This window comes from Notolepis coatsorum (genome assembly GCF_963971535.1).
Source record: "Notolepis coatsorum genome assembly, chromosome: 6".
NCBI lineage: Eukaryota > Metazoa > Chordata > Actinopteri > Aulopiformes > Paralepididae > Notolepis > Notolepis coatsorum.
This window is the reverse complement of record NC_140170.1, coordinates 30,490,726-30,518,186: the sequence shown is the minus strand read 5'-3', so window position 1 is coordinate 30,518,186 and position 27,461 is coordinate 30,490,726. Positions and strand designations below refer to the sequence as shown.

General features: G+C 46.3%; 1 protein-coding gene across 1 annotated transcript in view; it reads right to left on the bottom strand.

The window, feature by feature from the left end:
• The window catches only part of cpne2 (copine II), a 164,109-nt gene that overhangs the window by 133,076 nt on the left and 3,572 nt on the right, over positions 1-27,461 (bottom strand). Inside the window, exon 2 of the mRNA XM_084316211.1 lies at positions 5,256-5,436. Within this exon, the coding sequence (XP_084172337.1) occupies positions 5,256-5,420 (165 nt within the window). The 5' untranslated portion in view covers positions 5,421-5,436. The remainder of the gene's footprint in view (positions 1-5,255; positions 5,437-27,461) is intronic.

Sequence of the window (27,461 nt, the reverse complement as noted above, 5' to 3'; positions counted from 1 at the left end):
GCATTTACAAATTATAAATGAGAAATTACTGTGGAAATGCTGTTAATTCTAAATAACCTCATAAAAATAGACAGGGTTGATCCCAATACCCCCATTGGCCCTACCACTAGGCCCTACCACTAGGCCTTACCACTAAGCCCTACCACTAGACCCTACCACTAGACCCTACCACTGGACCCTACCACTAGGCCCTACCACTAGACCCTACCACTAAGCCCTACCACTAGACCCTACCACTAAGCCCTACCACTAGACCCTACCACTAGACCCTACCACTAGGCCCTACCACTAGACCCTACCACTAGGCCCTACCACTAGACCCTACCACTAGGCCCTACCACTAGACCCTACCACTAGGCCCTACCATGTCAACATCCGGCTTCAACATGGACGGTCGCATTTTACGTAGCTCCCGTAACCAACGCAACAGAGCAACAACAAAAAAGTACTTTGCGCATTTTCTACTTTCCCTCCTGTGGATTATGGATTTGTACCTGAATTCACAACTCAAGCAGCAACTCCAGACAGAAGTGGAGGGTAGCGAAAACGTAAAACAGCAGTCCCATTGCGACTTCTATTTGTTAACGGGCTCGGAGAGGAAACATCCAGCCTTCGGAGCCACGACCATCCACACAGTACTTACTGCAAATCCGGAACGAAAGAAATTACCCCCGGCAGGCAAGTGTAATAAGAGATCAATGTTTTTATTATACCTGCTCATGTCGGGTGACATTCATCAGAACCCTGGTCCCGTAATGACACGGAACCAGAGACTACAGTCAAATCTGCTGACCCAAGAAGCAGCAGCCAGCACAACAGATCAACGGCTACCCACACATACTGCGGCTAACGACATGATCAACGGCAACATTCCTCCTCTGCCACCTCTGCAAAAGAACCCACGAGAGGCCACAGCGAGAGGGAAGGAACCGGGGTTCACAACCGAGGCGCCCAGCACGTCGCGGGGACAAAACAGCGAGGCATCGCTCCTCACACCGGCGCCGGAGATCAACAGCATCCACGCAATTGACGCTTCAGCCAGCAGTTGCACCAGCCGACCAGCAAGCGGCGACATACCCTCACAGAAGCCCCAGCGGACTCGGCGAGTGGCTAAAGGGAGAGCGGCGCGGGACATCGAGACCACCAAGGACCCGACGGTTAGCTTGGCTGGCCCCGCCAAGGCCGCCATGCCAGCTAGTCTACCCGGGCCGAGGCCAGGACAAAAGGCACCCCCCCTCCCCCACAATGGAGTACAATCAGACATATCTGTAATCAACCAGCCCCCCCCCCCACATCGCGGGCTTTCACACAAAGGAATACAGACTCCAGCAAAGGACAAAGCATCACCCCCTCCCCCCCTCCCCACCCACGGCACAAACAGCAACAACGCCCCCCCTCCCCCCACCACAGGACAGGACACAATTGAACAGAGTTACCTCAACTGTGACGACGTCAATCTTATTACAAGCAAAAATGGACTTCACATATTTCATCTAAATACAAATAGCCTGAGACCTAAACTGGCTGAAATCAAACAGTTGTTTTTAAACGGTAAGGCTAACATATTGTGTTTCACAGAAACAAAATTAGACTCATCTGTACAGGATCCAGAGATTGAAATCGAAAACTACTCAATAGTCAGGAGGGATAGGAACCAGTATGGAGGTGGCGTCTGTGTGTATATACACAAGGATACCAAATACATCAACCGTACTGACCTTAACCATGATGAAATTGAAACTGTTTGGATTGAAATCTTATTAGACAGGGCGAAACCAGTACTAGTAGGCACAATCTATAGACCACCAGAACAGAGTGGCTTTTATGACACACTTGATGGGTGTTTAGCTGGGGTGGAGGGGGTAGAAAAAATTCTTATTGGGGACTGGAACACGGATATGCTGCGTAAATCAGCACCCGTCTTCAAGGCCTTCAGTAGATTTTCTGACCTGCACGGTTTCAGCCAGCTAATCACACAACCCACAAGGGTATGCGATTCGACACAAACCACCATTGACCTCATTTTGACCTCTGACAAGTCCATGATCTCCAGTAAAGGGGTGATAGCATGCGGGTTAAGTGATCATTATATGATTTTCTGTACCCGCAAAAAGCTAAAACAGAAGGCCGGCTGTCACAAAACAGTCACATCTAGAGACCTCAAAACTTACTCTAGAGAGGCCTTTAACCTAGAACTGGGGAGCTTGGACTGGTCAGATGAGCTCAGTGGTACACAGGTTGAAGAAACATGGCTTGGATTCTAAACCAAATTCACAGCAATACTCAACAACATGGCACCGATAAGAACCACCAGGGTTAAAAATCGCGCTGAGGCATGGATGCACACTGAAATACTGGCCGCTATGAAAACCAGAGACAAAAAATGCTCTGAACTTCATAAAAGTCAGACAAAGCTTTCCAAAAGCTCAAACAGTGAACTCCAAGCCCACGTGGTTGAACTAAAAATCCAAAGAAACAGACTAAGAAATGACGTAAACACCATGATCAGAACCGCAAAAAGAAATTTCATCAACGACAAAACTGAGGAAAACAAAAACAAACCCTGCGAACTTTGGAAATTACTCAATAATCAACTAGGCTGCAGTAAAAAACTTAAAACCAGATTCTCAAACATAAACATAAAGACGGACAACACGCTCATCACAGACAAGCTGGATGTAGCCAATTACTTAAACATCTTCTTCACAAACATAGCCACAACACTGGTAAACAAACTACCCTCCCACTCAGGGCATTATGGGGTAGAACACATAGTAGCATACTACAAAAACCTAGGGGTCCACAAAGACGACTTCAAACTTGAAATGGTAACAACCGATGAGGTACTCAAAAAATTGAGCGCCCTCCAACCTAACAAGGCCACTGGCCATGACAACATCCCCTCCAAATTCCTCAGAGACGCAGCAGCCGCCATCACCCCAGTCATCACACACATAATAAACCTCTCTATAAGACAGGGGCACGTCCCCAAGGACTTCAAAATTGCGAGAGTGACCCCTCTACACAAAAAGGGCAGCAAATTAGACCCAGGCAACTACCGCCCTGTTTCTATTCTTACCTCCATCTCGAAAGTCATGGAGAAAATAGTCTACGAACAGGTCGAAAAGTACCTGGCGGAAAAAAACCTAATCTACGAATTCCAATCTGGCTTCAGAACGTCCCACTCCACTGACACATGCCTCCTCTATTTGAACGACCACATCAAACAAGAGGTGGACGCTGGCAAATACTGCGGCATGGTCATGCTGGACCTACAAAAGGCCTTCGACACTGTCAATCACTCCATTCTAATGGACAAGCTAAAAGCAATTGGTTTTGATAGCCTATCAGTGAGCTGGATGCAATCCTACCTGGAGGGGAGAGAACAGATGGTAGAGGTAAACGGTACTCTATCCCCCCCCCTCACAGTGAGCTGTGGTGTTCCACAAGGAAGCATACTAGGACCGCTACTCTTCCTAATTTATGCAAATGACATGTCGTCAGCCTGTGACTGCAACTTGTTCCTGTTTGCGGACGACTCAGCCCTGCTGGTCTCTGACAAGAACAAATTGCAGGTTGAAAAAACCCTCAGCACGGAACTAGGCAAAATCTGCATATGGCTCGCTGATAACAAACTATCATTACACATGGGCAAAACAGAGTCCATTCTCTTCGGTTCAAATAACAAACTCAGCAAGACCGACGGCTTCTCAGTTACAGTGGGTGACAATATTGTCACAAGGAAAGACGAAATTACCTACCTGGGTTCCATCCTAGAGGCAAATCTTTCCTGTGACAAAATGGCATCCAATGTAATAAAAAAAGTCAACCAACGAACTAGATTCTTGTACCGGATCTCCTCTCTGGTAAACAAGAATACCCTGAAGACTCTGGCAGGAGCACTCATTCAAGGGTACTATGACTATGCGTGCACCTCATGGTACCAAAGCACCTCAAAGGCGCTTAAAACAAAATTACAAACATCACAAAACAAACTGGTCAGACTACTACTTGACCTGAACCCCAGAACCCACCTCACCCCTGCCCACTTTGCCAACCTAGGATGGCTTAGAGTAGACGACAGAGTACAGCAACTTGCAATGGGCCTGGTCTACAAGATACACTATACGACCGGGGTGCCCATGTACATGTCAAAATACTTCCCAAAGGTCAGTGAATACCACAACCACTACACCAGAGGAAGCTCAACAAATCATGTTAAACCCAGATTCGGCTCAAACAAGGGACTAAACACGTTTCGCAATTATGCCACAACAATGTGGAACGCCCTACCCAAAGCTGTAAAGGAATGTGAATCCCTGCCCACATTCAAAACCGCCCTTAAAGAGCACCTACGGGAGGCTGCAATTCGAAACTGGCCACCGTAAATGCCCAAAACCCCCACCACCTCCTAATAGACAGTCTCCTCCCCACCGCATGTATATATTCCCTCCCCGCCGTATGTATATTTCCCTCCCACCCACCCACCCCCTCCTAATGTACAGTCCCCTCCCCATCATATGTATATACTCTGTCAGGATCTAGGGGTAACAGTACTGTATATTTGAATACCGCCTATGTCACAAATGTATCAGTACTAAATACCTATATGTCCCTATGCCATAAATGTCATGTATGTTGTGTATGTCATAAATGTCTATATGAATTGAAAATGGGGGACCCTGATGGAAACAAGACAAACTTCTTTCTCAGGTCTGCATCCCCTTAACAATTGTATGTATTGAGCCGTACTGTATTGTACCCATTCTGCAATCTGTTAAATAAAGTTTTCATTCATTCATTCATTCACCACTAGGCCTTACCACTAGGCCCTACCACTAGGCCCTACCACTAGGCCCTACCACTAGACCCTACCACTAGGCCCTACCACTAGACCCTACCACTAGGCCCTACCAGTAGACCCTACCACTAGACCCTACCACTAGGCCCTACCACTAGGCCCTACCACTAGACCCTACCACTAGGCCCTACCACTAGGCCCTACCACTAGACCCTACCACTAGGCCCTACCACTAGGCCCTACCAGTAGACCCTACCACTAGGCCCTACCACTAGGCCCTACCACTAGGCCCTACCACTAGGCCTTACCACTAGGCCTTACCACTACAGTTCCAAAATGCTTAGTTCCACTACATTTCAGTTCAAATATAAACCAATATATATATATATATATATTATAGTGGTATATAGATGCAGTACATGTTCCATTGCCTCCCTCCCTTCTCCATCCTCACCTCCACCCAGTTGCCGTCCACCTCATGGAAGAGAACACAGAACGGGTCCGACTTGGAGGCGACGTCTCGGTCCAGCAGGCTGGCTGCGCTGACGGACAGCTCCACCCTGCAGTGCTGGGGCCCGACGCCGAGAGCGGAGCCTGCAGAGCCCGGAGTGCCGGCCATGGTCTGGAGAACGGCCCTGGAGGCAGGAGGAGGAACACACTGTCAGGGAGAGCTGCAGAGCCCGGAGTGCAGGCCATGGTCTGGAGAACACTGTCAGGGAGAGCTGCAGAGCCCGGAGTGCAGGCCATGGTCTGGAGAACACTGTCAGGGAGAGCAGCAGAGCCCGGAGTGCAGGCCATGGTCTGGAGAACACTGTCAGGGAGAGCAGCAGAGCCCGGAGTGCAGGCCATGGTCTGGAGAACACTGTCAGGGAGAGCAGCAGAACCCGGAGTGCAGGCCATGGTCTGGAGAACACTGTCAGGGAGAGCAGCAGAGCCCGGAGTGCAGGCCATGGTCTGGAGAACACTGTCAGGGAGAGCAGCAGAGCCCGGAGTGCAGGCCATGGTCTGGAGAACACTGTCAGGGAGAGCAGCAGAGCCCGGAGTGCAGGCCATGGTCTGGATAACACTGTCAGGGAGAGCAGCAGAGCCCGGAGAGCAGGCCATGGTCTGGAGAACACTGTCAGGGAGAGCAGCAGAGCCCGGAGAGCAGGCCATGGTCTGGAGAACACTGTCAGGGAGAGCTGCAGAGCCCGGAGTGCCGGCCATGGTCTGGAGAACACTGTCAGGGAGAGCAGCAGAGCCCGGAGTGCAGGGAGAGACAGGGATGAACAGGCTATAGACTACTTTGCCCATCCTGAGCCTGCTATGATGCAGGTGTTTTTACATCACCACCCAAAACAAGATTCAGCCAAGAGTGAGTGAGTACACTGGTCCACTTGCACTGGTACTTGTCCATGGCACTTACTACCCAGCTTTGTAGTGGTTTGGGAGAATAGTACAGTAGGTACGCATATTTAAGGGAACCACAAGGATGGTCTACTGGTGGGTGGTGTCTGACCAATTATGGTGGGCCGATTTTTGGTCCCAGTCCAGCCCTGGCCATGTGGTAGAGTATGCATCGGTATTGTCAATACCTGGAGCTCACATCAAACAGGCGTGGGTCTGTTGAAGATGGCAATGCTGTTTGGAGGCGGTTATGGGCCACATAATCTAAGCGGGATCCGACGTAGGACGGGTGGGCAAGGCATAGGAGCCATGAGGTTAGCCTGCAGAGAGGCTCCAGGGAACTGACCTTGCTAGCTGAAGGGGCAGTCCTAGCAGTGGGGAACAGGGTAGCTACACACAAAGTGGAGGCCATGCTAGCTGGGGAAGCTACACGTAAAGTGGGACTAGCAGAGGGACAGGGTTAGCTGCCTGGGCATTGCTAGCTACAGGGCCTATGCCAGCTGTAAGGGTACATTAGCACAGAGGCTGCGCTAGCTGCTGGAGCTAAGCTAGCAGACAGGGCTGGACTAGCAGAGGAGAACAAACTAGCTGAAAGGGCAGTCCTAGCTGTGGGGAAGCTACACATAAAGTGGAGGCCATGCTAGCTGGGAAAGCTACACGTCTAGTGGGGCTAGCAGAGGGACAATGTTAGCTGCCTGGGCCATGCTGGTAGTAGAGGCCTGGCAAGCTGCAGGGGCTCTCTCATACACTGTCTGTGCCGGCTGGGGTCGTCGACTTGGCCAGGTCGTACTGTTACGGTTTGTATGCGACTCCAATAGCACAACACAAGACAGGTATGAGAGTTAGCCAAAAACGGGGCATCATTTATTCACAAACAAAAAGCGGCACTGTCCCTTTAAGGGAGAACAAAAATACACTGGTGAATCTTCTAAAGTCCATGAATGAAATGAAAGTTCTGAGTCTGGTCTTGTTCAGACTCACCAGAACACTGCTGACGGGCAACTCAGCAAACAGGGGTCCATGAAAAAGGAGTGAGAACATAGGAATCCTCCCGTGGAAGCATAGAGAGCGACGCCGATGTCTCACACCAGGAACGAGGGCCACGGAGAGAGAGTAGGGTAGTAGATGGCACGACGTCTCACACCGGAGATGCGGCAGTAGGTGGTAGAATTAAGATGGCACGACGTCTCACACCGGAGACGCGGCGGTAGGTGGTAGAATAAAGATGGCACAACGTCTCACACCGGAGACACAGCGGTAGATGGTAGAATAAAGATGGCACAACGTCTCACACCGGAGACACAGCGGTAGATGGTAGAATAAAGATGGCACAACGTCTCACACCGGAGACACAGCGGTAGATGGTAGAATAAAGATGGCACAACGTCTCACACCGGAGACACAGCGGTAGATGGTAGCAACAAGAAGGACCTGGCAATGAGTGGAAGGCAGTCGGCAGTACTTGTAGTCTCCCGACGAGCTGATTGCCAACCACTCTCAGGTGCGTGAGCTGTCCGAGGGCTATGTTTAGATTAGATTAGATTCGATTAAATGTATTGTTTATTATACAGCACAAGTACAGTACAACGAAAAGAAGTTTGGCATTCAACCAAAGTGCAAATGTAACAGTAAAGTGCAGTAACAATATACAATGTACAGGTGATTAAACTGGATATAAAATATATAAAGAGTACTACTGAGTAATAGTGATAATCAGATGTATGTACAGGGTTGTAGTATTAATATGTCCAGTGATACAGATATAAAGACACTATGGTAGTAAGTCATACTGGCCAGCAGTGTAACTCGTAAGAGTAGGTAAGGGATATGTACAGATATAGATATGGGCGACAGTGGCTCAGGAGGTAGAGCAGTCGTCTGGTAATCGAAAGGTTCCTCCAGGAAGTGTGAAGTGTCCTTGAGCAAGACACTTAACCCTTAACTGCCCTAACCCCTAATCCGATGAGCATGGGTGCCTCCACATCGAGCGGTGAAGCGGGTCGGCATGTTGGTCCTGAGGGGTCCTAGGGTGGGGGGGGGGTGGGAGTGGGGGTCCTGGGGTGGGAGTGTTAGTCCTGGGGTGGGGTGGGTGGGAGTGGGGGTCCTGGGGTGGGGGGGGTGGGATTGGGGGTCCTGGGATGGCGGGGGGGTGGGAGTGGGGGTCCTGGGGTGGGGGGGGTGGGTGTGGCGGTCCTGGGGTGGGGGGGTGGGAGTGGGGGTCCTGGGGTGGGGGGGGTGGGAGTAGGGGTCCTGGGGTGGGAGCGGGGGAAGTAATGTCTTTTGTGGTGTCTGTGATAGTACTGTCCTGTGATGTCTTGTGTGTTATTGTTGTTACTGTATTGTGGTGTGTTTTGTTACATGTAAAAATGAAAAATGTAAAAATGTTATTTGATCACAGAAAAGAGCATGGTTGCCTCCGCCATCTGTGTGTGAATGTCTGAGTGAATGGGTGAATGTGAGACATTAGTTGTGAAGCGCTTTGGAAATAAAAGCGCTATATATGCAGTCCATTTATATCGTAGTATCTTATGCAGGTACTGTATATACAGACAGATGTGGATAAATATATACATGGTAAATATAGGTTTTTTATAATTATATAATATACGGTTGAGATGATTTTTCTGATATGTTGATATCAGATATGTTGTCACCAGAAGAAGCTTGAGAAGCAGCCACTACTGCAGCGTGTGTCAAGGTCTGTTGTTACGAGGAGCAGAGTGTTGGTCTGTTGCTAGGATACTAACGTGTCATCATAGCTAGCGTGTCACACACTGTGCAGGCTCCGCCCCCACACTCTTGTGGCGATGGTTTGTTTTAGTTGCCGAGAATATGAACATCTGGATATCTCTTATTTCCATCTCTCCACTAGATGTGTATTCACCTCTCCTGATTCTCTCCATCCTCTCTCCTCTCCTCTTTTCCTTGCATTTTCTTTCTGAAATTCATTCGTTCAGTGTTTCATTCATTGTTTCACAGTTGATGGTGTTGCTTACTGGGGGCGACAGTGGCTCGGGAGGTAGAGCAGTCGTCTGGCAATCCGGAGGTTCCCGGTTCGATTCCCGCTCCTCCCGGGCAGCGTGTCGATGTGTCCTTGAGCAAGACACTTAACCCCTAATTGCTCCCGATGAGCAGGTTGTCACCTTGCATGGTTGCCTCCGCCGTCAGTGTGTGAATGTGTGAGTGAAGAGTAAAGGCAGTATTAGGCATTATTGTATATCAAATAAAAGATATAATTAGGTGTTATTGTGTATTAAAGGCATTATTAGGTGTTATATTAAAGGCATTATTAGGTGTTATTGTGTATTAAATGCATTATTAGGTGTTATTGTGTATTAAAGGCATTATTAGGTGTTATTGTGTATTAAAGGTAGGGCTGGGCGATATGGCCAAAAATGATATCACGATAACGATATCGATAACAGTATCATATCACTTTATCGATATCGTTATAAGTATACTTTTTTTTTTATGTATGTTTATTTTGCAGCAATTCTTTGTCGTTGCCGCCATCTTTAGTGTTACATCCCCTCACACTCCAGTTCTCAGGCTGCAGCTGGTTTGAAAGCGAAAGTAAACCGGCTTCTCTGCTGGCTGTGGCTCCAGGGGAGTTGAACAGTTCTGGCTCTGCTAGTTTATTTTCGATCTTTTGGTGGACAAACCACCGCACATGTGCACCTGACTCATGACTTGAGACTAGCTCTGCTAGCACACATAGCCTACTGTGTACAGACGGTTTCAAACTATATTTTAAATTAGAAAGCAAACAAAATAAATGGACAAGAGAAAAATAAATCTCAATTTGGTCAGTATTGTCATTTGGACAAGCAAAGTCATTACTTTAAGTTGCAGGCAAGAAAAAGACAAGTCTGTCCACTGTCTCTGGTTTTAAAACTGCCCTGTTGCAGGTCACAAAATAAAATAAAAAATACAATTATATATATATTTTTTTTTTTATATTTAATTTTTTCTATATCGATTATTAAAATATATCGCGTTATCGTTATCGTTATATCGCCCAGCCCTAATTAAAGGCATTATTAGGTGTTATATTAAAGGCATTATTAGGTGTTATTGTGTATTAAAGGCATTATTAGGTGTTATTGTGTATTAAAGGCATTATTAGGTGTTATTGTGTATTAAAGGCATTATTATGTGTTATTGTGTATTAAAGGCATTATTATGTGTTATTGTGTATTAAAGGCATTATTATGTGTTATTGTGTATTAAAGGCATTATTATGTGTTATTGTGTATTAAAGGCATTATTATGTGTTATTGTGTATTAAAGGCATTATTAGGTGTTATTGTGTATTAAAGGCATTATTATGTGTTATTGTGTATTAAAGGCATTATTAGGTGTTATTGTGTATTAAAGGCATTATTATGTGTTATTGTATATTAAAGGCATTATTATGTGTTATTGTGTATTAAAGGCATTATTATGTGTTATTGTGTATTAAAGGCATTATTAGGTGTTATTGTGTATTAAAGGCATTATTATGTGTTATTGTATATTAAAGGCATTATTGTCTATTAAAGGCATTATTAGGTGTTATTGTATATTAAAGGCATTAGGTGTTATTGTATATTAACTCAATAATGGCAAGACTCGAGATATCTCGGGGTAACTCGCCATGCGTATAGACATATACACTGGTAATCGGAATAATAATTTTTGGAATACCTTCTGGCTAAGGTAAGGTATATTCTATGTCTATTTGACCAAATCTGAAACGTGTTTTTCTAACGATCACAGTTCTGTGTTTCACCAGACATAAAACATGCTCTGCAAACACGATTCCAGTTTTGAGTTAAAACCTTTTGTGAAGGTACATATATACATGTTATATACCTTTGATTTGGGAGTATTCTGGGGTTCAGGGAATCAACCAGAATGATTCGGGCTTATTGCACATAGCGCGTTTTATCTCGCGATCTATGAAAAAAGACTGGATTATCTTGGAAATGCGCGATGTTTAGCGTGTAATAAACTACAAACTACAGTGTGTAGAAACAAATAATTTTTTCCATGGTACACTACGACTAGTGTCTGTCAAATGCACCACACCATTGCCTCCACAGCTATAATACAGAACACACACACAGCTTCGCAAACATAGTGAAACACAGCAGAAACGACTATCAAAGCCGGCCATCTAGCGGTAAAGATAAGCGATACGCGTGGCAGTCAAAGAGTTAAAGGCATTATTAGGTGTTATTGTGTATTAAAGACATTATTAGGTGTTATATTAAAGGCATTATTAGGTGTTATTGTGTATTAAAGGCATTATTAGGTGTTATTGTGTATTAAAGGCATTATTAGGTGTTATTGTGTATTAAAGGCATTATTAGGTGTTAGATTAAAGGCATTATTGGGTGTTATTGTGTATTAAAGGCATTATTAGGTGTTATATTAAAGACATTATTAGGTGTTATTGTGAATTAAAGACATTATTAGGTGTTATTGTGTATTAAAGGCATTATTAGGTGTTATATTAAAGGCATTATTGGGTGTTATTGTGTATTAAAGGCATTATTAGGTGTTATATTAAAGACATTATTAGGTGTTATTGTGATTTAAAGACATTATTAGGTGTTATTGTGTATTAAAGGCATTATTAGGTGTTATATTAAAGGCATTATTAGGTGTTATTGTGTATTAAAGGCATTATTATGTGTTATCAGCAGGTTAAATGTTGAAAAAGCGTGATATTACTGTTCCACTGTGACTTGTTTACAAGATCCAGTAATAAAACACCAAGTTACCTCATTTATCAACACATAGTAGGGCTGCACGATTTTGGGAAATAATCTAATTGCGATTGCAATTAAATTTGCGATTATAATATATATTTTTTAGCAGCCCCACATAGGTTTATTGTAAAATGCGGCTTGCATCTGGCCTACGCGGTGGGTCTGTTCGGGACACCGAGCCTGAAAATGTTTCTTTTTACCTGGGAATCGATACCGGTATTTCTGTACTTTACTCTCGCTCTCTGAAGTCTAAACTTCACAACACACAATCTAAAACCCCTTACCTCCCTCTCCCAAACCGATCTTGTATCTCAATGGGACTTCCTGGTTAAAAATAAATAAATAAATAAATAAAAAAAAAAAATTGCGATTTTTCTTTTTATTTGCGATTTGATAATTGCATCATTCCAAATCGCGATTTCGATTTAAAATCGATTAATCGTGCAGCCCTAACACATAGTAACCATTGTTTTGCACATAGCAACCGTTGTTTCTTCCAACATGGATGACAAATAGAGATGTCCTGTTCAGATGGGAGGAGCCGGGAGGAGCTAGGAGGAGCTGAGAGGAGGAGATGGGAGGAGCTGAAAGGGGGAGATGGGAGGAGCCGGGAGGAGCTAGGAGGAGCTGAGAGGGGGAGATGGGAGGAGCCGGGAGGAGCTGGGAGGAGCTGGGAGGAGCTGGGAGGAGCCAAGAGGAGAGGAGCTGGGAGGAGCTGGGAGGAGCTGGGAGGAGCTGAGAGGAGCTAGGAGCAGCTGGGAGGAGTTAGGAGGAGCTGGGAGGAGCTGGGATGAGCTGAGAGGAGCTGGGAGGAGCTAGGCGCAGCTGGGAGGAGCTAGGAGGAGCTGGGAGGAGCTGGGAGGAGCTGGGAGGAGCTGGGAGGAGCTAGCTGGAGCTGGGAGGAGGAAAGGGAGTAGCTGGGAGGAGGAGAGGGAGGAGCTAGGAGGAGCTGGGAGGAGCTGAGAGGAGCATGAGGAGGAGCTGGGAGGAGCTGGGAGGAGCTGAGAGGAGCATGAGGAGGAGAGGGAGGAGCTAGGAGGAGCTGGGAGGAGCTGAGAGGAGCATGAGGAGGAGCTGGGAGGAGCTAGGAGGAGCTAGGAGGAGCTAGGAGGAGCTAGGAGGAGCTGGGAGGAGCTGGGAGGAGGAGCTAGGAGGAGCTGGGAGGAGCTGGGAGGAGCTGGGAGGAGCTGGGAGGAGCTAGGAGGAGCTGGGAGGAGGAGCCAGAATCTAACAGGGAACATTTTGATTACCTCCTGAGCCACTGTTGCATCATTCTTTTTGATTGGTATTGATTGGTATGGGCCATATTTAGCCAGATAAAATTCCAATACTTAAGAAATAAATGAAAACCATTAAGAGAAAGCTGAGCTATCCAATTACCAAGCATATCTGACCTACGTTGGACTGGTTTTACTAACTTTAATATACTTGCAGTGTGCAGCTGTAGTATCGAGGACAACAAGACATTATTAATGTGATATTAATTGGGACAATAATTTGTCAAGTTGGTCATCAGTCTCGAGTCTAAACCTTCATGACTCACAACTACCTGTTTTTTACCACACGCTTCCATTCCATATAACTAGTGTAGATAATCAGGTCAGGTCTTTACCCTGAGCTACGTCTGTCCTTAACATACACACACTAGAGACGAGCTCCACCGCAGGCTACACACAGAACTACACACTAGAGACGAGCTCCACCGCAGGCTACACACAGAACAACACACTAGAGACGAGCTCCACCGCAGGCTACACACAGAACTACACACTAGAGACGAGCTCCACCGCAGGCTACACACAGAACAACACACTAGAGACGAGCTCCACCGCAGGCTACACACAGAACTACACACTAGAGACGAGCTCCACCGCAGGCTACACACAGAACTACACACTAGAGACGAGCTCCACCGCAGGCTACACACAGAACTACACACTAGAGACGAGCTCCACCGCAGGCTACACACAGAACTACACACTAGAGACGAGCTCCACCGCAGGCTACACACAGAACTACACACTAGAGACGAGCTCCACCGCAGGCTACACACAGAACTACACACTAGAGACGAGCTCCACCGCAGGCTACACACAGAACTACACACTAGAGACGAGCTCCACCGCAGGCTACACACAGAACTACACACTAGAGACGAGCTGCACCGCAGGCTACACACAGAACTACACACTAGAGACGAGCTCCACCGCAGGCTACACACAGAACTACACACTAGAGACGAGCTCCACCGCAGGCTACACACAGAACTACACACTAGAGACGAGCTCCACCGCAGGCTACACACAGAACTACACACTAGAGACGAGCTCCACCGCAGGCTACACACAGAACTACACACTAGAGACGAGCTGCACCGCAGGCTACACACAGAACTACACACTAGAGACGAGCTCCACCGCAGGCTACACACAGAACTACACACTAGAGACGAGCTCCACCGCAGGCTACACACAGAACTACACACTAGAGACGAGCTCCACCGCAGGCTACACACAGAACTACACACTAGAGACGAGCTCCACCGCAGGCTACACACAGAACTACACACTAGAGACGAGCTGCACCGCAGGCTACACACAGAACTACACACTAGAGACGAGCTGCACCGCAGGCTACACACAGAACTACACACTAGAGACGAGCTCCACCGCAGGCTACACACAGAACTACACACTAGAGACGAGCTGCACCGCAGGCTACACACAGAACTACACACTAGAGACGAGCTCCACCGCAGGCTACACACAGAACTACACACTAGAGACGAGCTCCACCGCAGGCTACACACAGAACTACACACTAGACACGAGCTCCACCGCAGGCTACACACAGAACTACACACTAGAGACGAGCTCCACCGCAGGCTACACACAGAACTACACACTAGAGACGAGCTCCACCGCAGGCTACACACAGAACTACACACTAGAGACGAGCTCCACCGCAGGCTACACACAGAACTACACACTAGAGACGAGCTCCACCGCAGGCTACACACAGAACTACACACTAGAGACGAGCTGCACCGCAGGCTACACACAGAACTACACACTAGAGACGAGCTCCACCGCAGGCTACACACAGAACTACACACTAGAGACGAGCTCCACCGCAGGCTACACACAGAACTACACACTAGAGACGAGCTCCACCGCAGGCTACACACAGAACTACACACTAGAGACGAGCTCCACCGCAGGCTACACACAGAACTACACACTAGAGACGAGCTGCACCGCAGGCTACACACAGAACTACACACTAGAGACGAGCTCCACCGCAGGCTACACACAGAACTACACACTAGAGACGAGCTCCACCGCAGGCTACACACAGAACTACACACTAGAGACGAGCTCCACCGCAGGCTACACACAGAACTACACACTAGAGACGAGCTCCACCGCAGGCTACACACAGAACTACACACTAGAGACGAGCTGCACCGCAGGCTACACACAGAACTACACACTAGAGACGAGCTGCACCGCAGGCTACACACAGAACTACACACTAGAGACGAGCTCCACCGCAGGCTACACACAGAACTACACACTAGAGACGAGCTGCACCGCAGGCTACACACAGAACTACACACTAGAGACGAGCTCCACCGCAGGCTACACACAGAACTACACACTAGAGACGAGCTCCACCGCAGGCTACACACAGAACTACACACTAGACACGAGCTCCACCGCAGGCTACACACAGAACTACACACTAGAGACGAGCTCCACCGCAGGCTACACACAGAACTACACACTAGAGACGAGCTCCACCGCAGGCTACACACAGAACTACACACTAGAGACGAGCTCCACCGCAGGCTACACACAGAACTACACACTAGAGACGTGCTGCACCGCAGGCTACACACAGAACTACACACTAGAGACGAGCTCCACCGCAGGCTACACACAGAACTACACACTAGAGACGAGCTGCACCGCAGGCTACACACAGAACTACACACTAGAGACGAGCTCCACCGCAGGCTACACACAGAACTACACACTAGAGACGAGCTCCACCGCAGGCTACACACAGAACTACACACTAGAGACGAGCTCCACCGCAGGCTACACACAGAACTACACACTAGAGACGAGCTCCACCGCAGGCTACACACAGAACTACACACTAGAGACGAGCTGCACCGCAGGCTACACACAGAACTACACACTAGAGACGAGCTCCACCGCAGGCTACACACAGAACAACACACTAGAGACGAGCTCCACCGCAGGCTACACACAGAACTACACACTAGAGACGAGCTCCACCGCAGGCTACACACAGAACTACACACGGCACGGCACGACAAAACAAAACACAACAAAACACGACACAACAAAACACAACAAAACACGACACAACAAAACACAACAAAACACGACACAACACAACACAACATGACACAACACAACACAACAAAACACGACACAACACAACACAACAAAACACGACACAACATGACACAACACAACAAAACATGACACAACAAAAAACAACACGACACAACACAACAAAACATGACACAACACAACAAAACATGACACAACACAACAAAACATGACACAACAAAACACGACACAACACAACAAAACATGACACAACACAACAAAACAAAACATGACACAACAAAACATGACACAACACAACAAAACAAAACACGACACAACAAAACATGACACAACAAAACACAACAAAACACGACACAACAAAACAAAACATGACACAACACAACAAAACATGACACAACACAACACAACAAAACATGACACAACACAACAAAACATGACACAACAAAACATGACACAACACAACAAAACATGACACAACACAACATGACACAACAAAACAAAACATGACACAACACAACACAACACAACAAAACATGACACAACACAACAAAACATGACACAACAAAACATGACACAACAAAACAAAACATGACACAACACAACAAAACATGACACAACACAACAAAACATGACACAACACAACACAACAAAACATGACACAACACAACAAAACATGACACAACAAAACATGACACAACACAACAAAACATGACAAAACACAACATGACACAACAAAACAAAACATGACACAACACAACACAACACAACAAAACATGACACAACACAACAAAACATGACACAACACAACATGACACAACAAAACAAAACATGACACAACACAACAAAACATGACACAACACAACATGACACAACACAACAAAACACAACACAACACAACAAACACAACAACACAACATTATATAATAGGATAGCATAGACCACAACATAATAGAATAGGATAACATAGAACACAACACAACATGCCCCTGTTGTACGTCAGATAGGGACACCGAGTGCCGTCCTTCGGATGAGACGTTAAACCGAGGTCCTGACTCAATTCGGTCGTCAAAGAACCCAGGACGCCTATCGCAAAGAGTAGGGGGTTCCCCGACGTTCCTGGCAAAATTCCCAATCAGGTATCTGACATCAAGGCCTGGTGCCAGTGTATGGTAGTCAGTGTGTAGTGTGATGTGTGCCTGGTGCCAGTGTATGGTAGTCATTGTGTAGTGTGATGTGTGCCTGCTGCCAGTGTATGGTAGTCAGTGTGTAGTGTGATGTGTGCCTGCTGCCAGTGTATGGTAGTCAGTGTGTAGTGTGATGTGTGCCTGGTGCCAGTGTATGGTAGTCAGTGTGTAGTGTGATGTGTGCCTGGTGCCAGTGTATGGTAGTCAGTGTGTAGTGTGATGTGTGTCTGGTGCCAGTGTAGGGTAGTCATTGTGTAGTGTGATGTGTGCCTGCTGCCAGTGTATGGTAGTCAGTGTGTAGTGTGATGTGTGCCTGGTGCCAGTGTATGGTAGTCAGTGTGTAGTGTGATGTGTGCCTGGTGCCAGTGTATGGTAGTCAGTGTGTAGTGTGATGTGTGCCTGGTGCCAGTGTATAGTAGTCATTGTGTAGTGTGATGTGTGCCTGGTGCCAGTGTATGGTAGTCAGTGTGTAGTGTGATGTGTGCCTGGTGCCAGTGTATGGTAGTCAGTGTGTAGTGTGATGTGTGCCTGGTGCCAGTGTATGGTAGTCAGTGTGTAGTGTGATGTGTGTCTGGTGCCAGTGTATGGTAGTCAGTGTGTAGTGTGATGTGTGCCTGGTGCCAGTGTATGGTAGTCAGTGTGTAGTGTGATGTGTGTCTGGTGCCAGTGTATGGTAGTCAGTGTGTAGTGTGATGTGTGCCTGGTGCCAGTGTATGGTAGTCAGTGTGTAGTGTGATGTGTGCCTGGTGCCAGTGTATGGTAGTCAGTGTGTAGTGTGATGTGTGTCTGGTGCCAGTGTAGGGTAGTCATTGTGTAGTGTGATGTGTGCCTGCTGCCAGTGTATGGTAGTCAGTGTGTAGTGTGATGTGTGCCTGGTGCCAGTGTATGGTAGTCAGTGTGTAGTGTGATGTGTGCCTGGTGCCAGTGTATGGTAGTCAGTGTGTAGTGTGATGTGTGCCTGGTGCCAGTGTATAGTAGTCATTGTGTAGTGTGATGTGTGCCTGGTGCCAGTGTATGGTAGTCAGTGTGTAGTGTGATGTGTGCCTGGTGCCAGTGTATGGTAGTCAGTGTGTAGTGTGATGTGTGCCTGGTGCCAGTGTATGGTAGTCAGTGTGTAGTGTGATGTGTGTCTGGTGCCAGTGTATGGTAGTCAGTGTGTAGTGTGATGTGTGCCTGGTGCCAGTGTATGGTAGTCAGTGTGTAGTGTGATGTGTGTCTGGTGCCAGTGTATGGTAGTCAGTGTGTAGTGTGATGTGTGCCTGGTGCCAGTGTATGGTAGTCAGTGTGTAGTGTGATGTGTGCCTGGTGCCAGTGTATGGTAGTCAGTGTGTAGTGTAATGTGTGCCTGGTGCCAGTGTATGGTAGTCAGTGTGTAGTGTGATGTGTGTCTGGTGCCAGTGTATGGTAGTCAGTGTGTAGTGTGATGTGTGCCTGGTGCCAGTGTATGGTAGTCAGTGTGTAGTGTGATGTGTGCCTGGTGCCAGTGTATGGTAGTCAGTGTGTAGTGTGATGTGTGCCTGGTGCCAGTGTATAGTAGTCATTGTGTAGTGTGATGTGTGCCTGGTGCCAGTGTATAGTAGTCAGTGTGTAGTGTGATGTGTGCCTGGTGCCAGTGTATGGTAGTCAGTGTGTAGTGTGATGTGTGCCTGGTGCCAGTGTATAGTAGTCAGTGTGTAGTGTGATGTGTGCCTGGTGCCAGTGTATGGTAGTCAGTGTGTAGTGTGATGTGTGCCTGGTGCCAGTGTATGGTAGTCAGTGTGTAGTGTGATGTGTGCCTGGTGCCAGTGTATGGTAGTCAGTGTGTAGTGTGATGTGTGCCTGGTGCCAGTGTATGGTAGTCAGTGTGTAGTGTAATGTGTGCCTGGTGCCAGTGTATGATAGTCAGTGTGTGTAGTGTGATGTGTGCCTGGTGCCAGTGTATGGTAGTCAGTGTGTAGTGTGATGTGTGCCTGGTGCCAGTGTATGGTAGTCAGTGTGTAGTGTGATGTGTGCCTGGTGCCAGTGTATGGTAGTCAGTGTGTAGTGTGATGTGTGCCTGGTGCCAGTGTATGGTAGTCAGTGTGTAGTGTGATGTGTGCCTGGTGCCAGTGTATGGTAGTCAGTGTGTAGTGTGATGTGTGCCTGGTGCCAGTGTATGGTAGTCAGTGTGTAGTGTGATGTGTGCCTGGTGCCAGTGTATGGTAGTCAGTGTGTAGTGTGATGTGTGCCTGGTGCCAGTGTATGGTAGTCAGTGTGTAGTGTGATGTGTGCCTGGTGCCAGTGTATGGTAGTCAGTGTGTAGTGTGATGTGTGCCTGGTGCCAGTGTATGGTAGTCAGTGTGTAGTGTGATGTGTGTCTGGTGCCAGTGTATGGTAGTCAGTGTGTAGTGTGATGTGTGCCTGGTGCCAGTGTATGGTAGTCAGTGTGTAGTGTGATGTGTGCCTGGTGCCAGTGTATGGTAGTCAGTGTGTAGTGTGATGTGTGCCTGGTGCCAGTGTATGGTAGTCAGTGTGTAGTGTAATGTGTGCCTGGTGCCAGTGTATGGTAGTCAGTGTGTGTAGTGTGATGTGTGCCTGGTGCCAGTGTATGGTAGTCAGTGTGTAGTGTGATGTGTGCCTGGTGCCAGTGTATGGTAGTCAGTGTGTAGTGTGATGTGTGTCTGGTGCCAGTGTATGGTAGTCAGTGTGTAGTGTAATGTGTGCCTGGTGCCAGTGTATGGTAGTCAGTGTGTAGTGTGATGTGTGCCTGGTGCCAGTGTATGGTAGTCATTGTGTAGTGTGATGTGTGCCTGGTGCCAGTGTATGGTAGTCAGTGTGTAGTGTGATGTGTGCCTGGTGCCAGTGTATGGTAGTCAGTGTGTAGTGTGATGTGTGCCTGGTGCCAGTGTATGGTAGTCAGTGTGTAGTGTGATGTGTGCCTGGTGCCAGTGTATGGTAGTCAGTGTGTAGTGTGATGTGTGCCTGGTGCCAGTGTATGGTAGTCAGTGTGTAGTGTGATGTGTGCCTGGCGCCAGTGTATGGTTGTCATTGTGTAGTGTGATGTGTGCCGGGTGCCAGTGTATGGTAGTCATTGTGTAGTGTGATGTGTGTCTGGTGCCAGTGTATGGTAGTCATTGTGTAGTGTGATGTGTGCCTGGTGCCAGTGTATGGTTGTCATTGTGTAGTGTGATGTGTGCCGGGTGCCAGTGTATGGTAGTCATTGAGCCTGCGTAGCCCAAGGTTGGGTGCTACCAGTGGTGGTGAAGGAGGCAATTTCCACCCTACATTGTGGGGAGCGCTTTGAGTGTCTAGAAAAGCGCTATATAAATGTAATGAATTATTATTATTATAACATAATAGAATATGATAGCATAGAACACAACACGACATAATATAATAGGATAGCATAGAACACAACACAATAGAATGGGATAGCATTGAACAGAACACAACATAATAGGTCACTGAATGGTCGACTAACTCATGTCTGCATTTAAACACCAAGAAAACTGTTTGCATGTTTTTCACAAAGAGGTTCATGAATACTGTCTCACCTGATGTCTATGTCAGAGGAGAAAAGTTGAGTCGTGTCCGAATATAAATATCTCAGGATAAAAATGGACTCCAATCTTACATCTAAAAAACAAAATCAAATCAGTAGTCAACATTGCAAAGTTTCACTTATCAAACTTCCGTCACGTCAGAAACTTTCTGTCAACAAAAGCAGCAGCGCTGTATTTTAATGCCATTATTATGTCAGATTTATCATACTGTCTGACTAGCTGGACACAAGCCTCCTGTACAACACTACGATCTGTACAGGTCGTTTACCATCAGGCTGTGAAAGTACTAGACAGGAAAACAAACAGCCACCACCATTGTCATAGCATAACAAACCAGAACCTACTGAGCTGGGGACAATCTCGTCAAATTCAAAGATGTTTATGGTTTGTAACCGACCCCAATCGCACAACACAAGACAGGTATGAGAGTAAGCCAAAACAGGGCATTTATTTCTTACATAACAAAAAGCGGCACAGTCCCTTTAAGGGAGAACACAAAAAACACTAGAGTCAAAGAAATATGAAAAATGCGGCACTGTGCCTTTAAGAGGCGAACAGGCTAAGGGACTAAGGCTAAGGGACAGGGCCAGGGCTAAATGTCAAGGACCAGGACCAGGGGCACTGGAGAGGGGGACAGGGACAGAGGCCCGGAGGGGCGGGCTGGAGACAGGGACAGAGAACAGGGTAAGGCCTTGGACAGGGCGAGGGCCAGAGCTGCTTACAGGGATGAGGACAGGGTTCCGACGGCGGAGGCCTGGCACGGGAACAGGGGCCCGACAGCGGGGGCCTGGCACGGGGACAGGGGCCCGACAGCGGGGGCCTGGCACGAAGATCCTCTTCGTCCCTACTCAGATGCTGCAGACGGGCAGCGCAGAACAAAGGGGGTCCCAGGGGACCGGGATGGGAACACGCCGTCCTCCCGTGGAATACTAGGGAGCGACGACGAGCCTGGGTCCAAGGGGAACGGGATGGGCACACGCCGTCCTCTCGTGGAATACTAGGGAGCGACGACGAGCCTGGGTCCAAGGGGAACGGGATGGGCACACGCCGTCCTCCCGTGGAATACTAGGGAGCGACGACGAGCCGGCTTGACGTCTGGAGTGGGAACACTGGAAAACCTCCCGTAGAGAATTAGAGAGCGAAGACGGTGTCCCACTCCAGGCAAACGGCGAAAGGTGGTGATGGCTGGCACGTCGTCTCACGCCGGAGACGCGGCAGGTGATGGTAACGTACAGGATGGTAATGTGCAGAACTCCATGAACACAGACACAGATACAGAGTCCAGAACACAGAACGACCCGACAAGGACAGGAGGGGAGTCTGCAACCTATGTACTCTCCCGAGGTGATTGCAAACTCCCAACAGGTGCGTGAAGGTAGAGGATCAAGGATGTCCAAGGGTGGGGGCTGGTGAAGAGTAGAGGAGAGTAAATCATCGCAAGGGTGGGGGCTGTTGAGGAGAGTAGACAGGGAAAACACAGGAAAAAGGGTCCAGGGAACAGGCGAATCCTCACAGATGCCTGCCTTACCTATAAAATCCTACATGGCTTGGCTCCTCCCCCCCTCTGTACTTTCATAAAACAGAAAGCATCTGCTGACAGATATACCAGGTCTGTAGTTAGAGGGACTGTGTAGTTCTGCTGACAGATATACCAGGTACTGTAGTTAGAGGGACTGTGTAGTTCTGCTGACAGATATACCAGGTCTGTAGTTAGAGGGGACTGTGTAGTTCTGCTGACAGATATACCAGGTCTGTAGTTAGAGGGGACTGTGTGGTTCTGCTGACAGATATACCAGGTCTGTAGTTAGAGGGACTGTGTAGTTCTGACAGATATACCTGGGCCCTCATTTATCAACGTTGCGTACGCACAGATATGTGCGTAACCCCTGCGTACGATCATTTCTAAGCAAAGTGTGGGACTTATCAAATTGAACTTGTGCTTGACTTTGTGTGTATATATACGCACAGCTCGGAGCATGCGTAGCTGGTGCCCGGTGGTAGAATATTATTATTGCAGTCCGCAACGCGGAAATAAGCTTCCGTGCATTACTTCCAACACTGGCGTGTTCAACTTCTGTATGCCCCGTAATTCATTATTGTTCATTGTAAAATAGCGACAGTAGTGTAATTATAACGGGCTCACGCGCGAACAAGAGGTTGGCTTGCTTGTTTGGCACAGGGGGGCAGACGCAGAACACCCACCTCCAAACGCGATTAAATATTGTTTCAAATAAAAAGCGACATACTATTATTTTGTGTCATGTTTCCAAATAAGATTGGCCACAACAAAATGCTTTCTACTTCAATTTGTTGGTTAGAATAGATTACCTCGCTCCGTTGAAACTTCACTGAGACTAACAGTAAAAGACAGTATTTTTTTTGTGCGCTCCGCGCACAGACGTGATAATAATAATAATAATAATAATAATAACAATAATAATAATAGCTTCATTTTATATAGCGCCTTTCAAGAGACCCATGCAAGGTCGCTTTACATAGATAGGGGGGGAAATAACAAATTTATAAACATAGTGGACAGACTATGTAAATATGATGATGGGATTCAAGTTCGCGTTTTTATTGATCACATAGGCAGGCTATACATAGGCTACATGGCACGGTCCATCGTGATATTGTAGATGGATCGAGCAATAGACTGTTATTACTGTACCACCCATGTAGCTGTCAAAGCTCCATCACAAATGCAGTTATGTGAATAGAAAGGGATTCATTCCACTCAGTGATGCACATTTGCCTGATTCATGTTGTTGCTGCCGGCAGGAAAGGCATGCTGCATGTTTTCAATTCATTAAATAAAACTGATACTTTTTGCAAGGGTTTACTGACTGTCATACAAATAATCAACCAACTACATACTGTAACTTTTCAGTGCACATTCTTATTTACATTATGACAACAGCCTTGTGAGCTCCCGCACACAGACATGATGGAATTCAAGTTCATGTTTGTATTGATCACATAGGCAGGCTACACATGGCGTATAGGCTACATCATACATGGCAGTGAGATTCATTGTTCTTGTATATGCTCTCGTATTATTGTTTATATAGGCTACCCAATACTGACATCAAAATTGATTGTATGCCTCTAGAAATCATATGCAGCAGGTAGAAAATTGATGGAAAATCCGTCGCGATTTGGAATAAAATTGAGGAGAACTTTAATCCCTGGGTATTAATCGAACAAAACGGAAAAAGGCAGTCATATTCTAGCACGGTCTTTATTAGTTAATATGGTCTTTAAGTTAATAGATATCATATCCGACATCACCGTACGTGTACATGTCTGTCAGCCTGTCACATATTTCTCCATAACACGCTTCCCTCGGCTTAGTCCACTTTTCCACATTTCATGGGGGTGTTCCATTACCGTATATGGTTAATTACGGGCGGTGCTATATGCAAATACTTAAAATCGTGCACGAGCTGCAGCGTAGGATCAAAGTGATATTTATCAAGACAGGTGTGCGTACAACCTGTGTACGCATGTGTGATAAATCCAGTTTTTTTTGTGCGTACACACATTCTAAATTATGTGCTTAAGAACAAAGATAGAACACTTTCTAAGAATTGTTGATAAATGAGGGCCCAGGTCTGTAGTTAGAGGGACTGTGTAGTTCTGCTGACAGATATACCAGGGCCCTCATTTATCAACAATGCTTAGAAAGTTTTATCATTTATCAACCATGCGTGCACAGGTCCTAGGCACACTCCGTGTTGATAAATACCATTTGTTCTTAACGTCTATGCTCATGCACGATTATCCATATATGGTCATGAAACACCCCCATGGGATGTGAAATAATGGTCTAACCCGAGCGAACTCTGAGAAACTTCACGAGCGAGATTGATCACAGAGGTCTAACCAACTAATTCAACGTATACAGCATTTCCCGTTGTGAACAATCTTATTTGGAAACATGACAGACAGAATAATAGTATTTAGCGTTTTATTATAAACAATATTTAATCGTATGATTATAGATATTTTTAGAGAATAAATAAATCCAATGAAGTTGTCAAGTTCACAGACAACTCCGCTGAGGAGGAGGGAGCATGTAGACTATCTTCGGTGCGCCGGGAGCCAAGGATGTTGACTGACCCAGTCCTGCTACAGAACCAGCACATTGACAGAAATAAATAACAAGCTGACCCGACATTAAGCACTGTAATGACTGAAATTAAATCAATTTCAGGAGGCCAACTCTACGCTCTACAATGCCTATTGTGCGCTTGTGAGCCTGTGGTTCTGGTCAGAGTCATTATGGCTTCAGTGGATAACCCTGATCTGCATTTAAGTGATGTTTTAATTATAGATACCAATAACATTACAATTGAATTAAATACAATTAGGCGTGAATGAGTCGTGTTCCTCCCAGCCACCGGCAACGACATTATCAGCCAAATTTGCTCCACGCTCCAATGTGGGTCTCAAATTGCGGTACAAATCAAGGAGAATGTGTCTCGGTAGCGAACTCTACTTAATATTATTATGTTCTCTCTCTGAAAATAGACATGCCCTATATCTCTGAAAACATCTGAGCGCACACAGCGAGAAGTATTCCTATGGCTATAATAATGGTATGAACCAGGCTGAATTCATTTGAAAATACCTATGGTTTGACAATAATTACACTAATTTATTACGCTATTTTACAATGAACTATATTGAATTACGGGTAATACAGAACACGTCATTGTTGAAACTAATGCATGAAACTGATGAAAGCATAATGGCGTCCGTCTGCAGTCTTCATATTCTACCGCTGGGCGCCAGGTACGCACGGCCTGAGCTGTGCGTAAATATACGCACAAAGTCAAGCACACGTTCAAATGGATAAGTCACACACTATGCTTAGAAATGATCGTACGCACGTGTTACGCACATATCTGTGCGTACGCACCATTGATAAATGAGGGCCCTAGTTAGAGGGGGCTGTGCAATTCTGCTGACAGATATACCAGGTCTGTAGTCAGAGGGGACTGTGTAGTTCCTAACAGGAGGTCTGCTTTGGTCAGGCAGCTTTTTCTGTGAGAGCAGCCCACACCTGGAACAGTCTGCCAACATGGCTCAGGGAGTATGATAGATAATGTAGATATCATTTAAATCAAACTTAAAATCTTGGTTGAGAGATGGTCAAGTGTGCGACCATTTTCACTGAGGGGTTGTAATGTATTTTTATGTATTTTATCAGCAGGCTTGTAACCTACTGATTCCTACTGTTTTTTAATTATTGTACTGTACTTTAATTATTGTACTGTACTTTAATTATTGTAGTGCTCATGTCACCTGCCCCAGAGACTACAGTTGAAAAATTGCCAACCTGGCTAAACTGGCATATTTACAGTAATGTTCCTTAATATGCACCGTCTCTGTATTTTAAACCAATAAATACAAAATACGGAAAAAATGTAATGGGATAGCATAGAACACAACACAACATAATAGAATAGGCTAACATAAAACACAACACAACATAATAGAATAGGCTAACATAAAACACAACACAACATAATAGAATAGGCTAACATAAAACACAGCAGAATAGAATGGGATAGCATAGAACACAACACAATAGAATAGGATAACATAGAACACAACACAACACAATAGAATAGGCTAACATAAAACACAACAGAATAGAATGGGATAGCATAGAACACAACACAAAATAATAGAATGGGATAACATAGAATGCAACACAACACAATAGAATAGGATAGCATAGAACACAATACAACGTAATAGAATAGGATAGCATAGAACAGAACACAACATAATAGAATAGGATAGCATAGCATAGAACACAACACAACAGAATAGAATGCAACACAACACAATAGAAGAGGATAGCATAAAACAGAACACAACATAATAGAATGGGATAGCATAGAACACAATACAACATAATAGAATAGGATAGCATAGCATAGAACAGAACCCCAGGGCCCCGTTCCCCGTACCTGGATAACTGAGTTAGCCGGATAACTTTCGGTCAAGTCTGACTTAAGCCGGACTTTCCCGTTCCCCAAAGCTGGATTGTCTAAATCACCATGACAACAGATCAAAAAGTTTGAGCCTGGTCGAGAGCAGGGTTTAAGTTCAAGTTAGCCGGATGAACCATCGCCACGCCCCCGCAAAGAAGTGACAGCGCGTTTCCTGAAATTATTCCCACAGTCTAGGATCTGCATTATACCATTCTGAATTACGTTTTTGTGCTCCATTCTTCCAGAGGGGGCTTTTGAAATGTAAAATAGACCCAAAATGCTGATACTAAATTCACTTTGTCCTAAATAATGCACGTTATATACCGTGGCGCTCGCTCGGTGCAACAACAACAAAATAAAGAATATTCTAAACACGGGTCTCTCATTCATTAATGTATAAACAATAAATGTATCCCA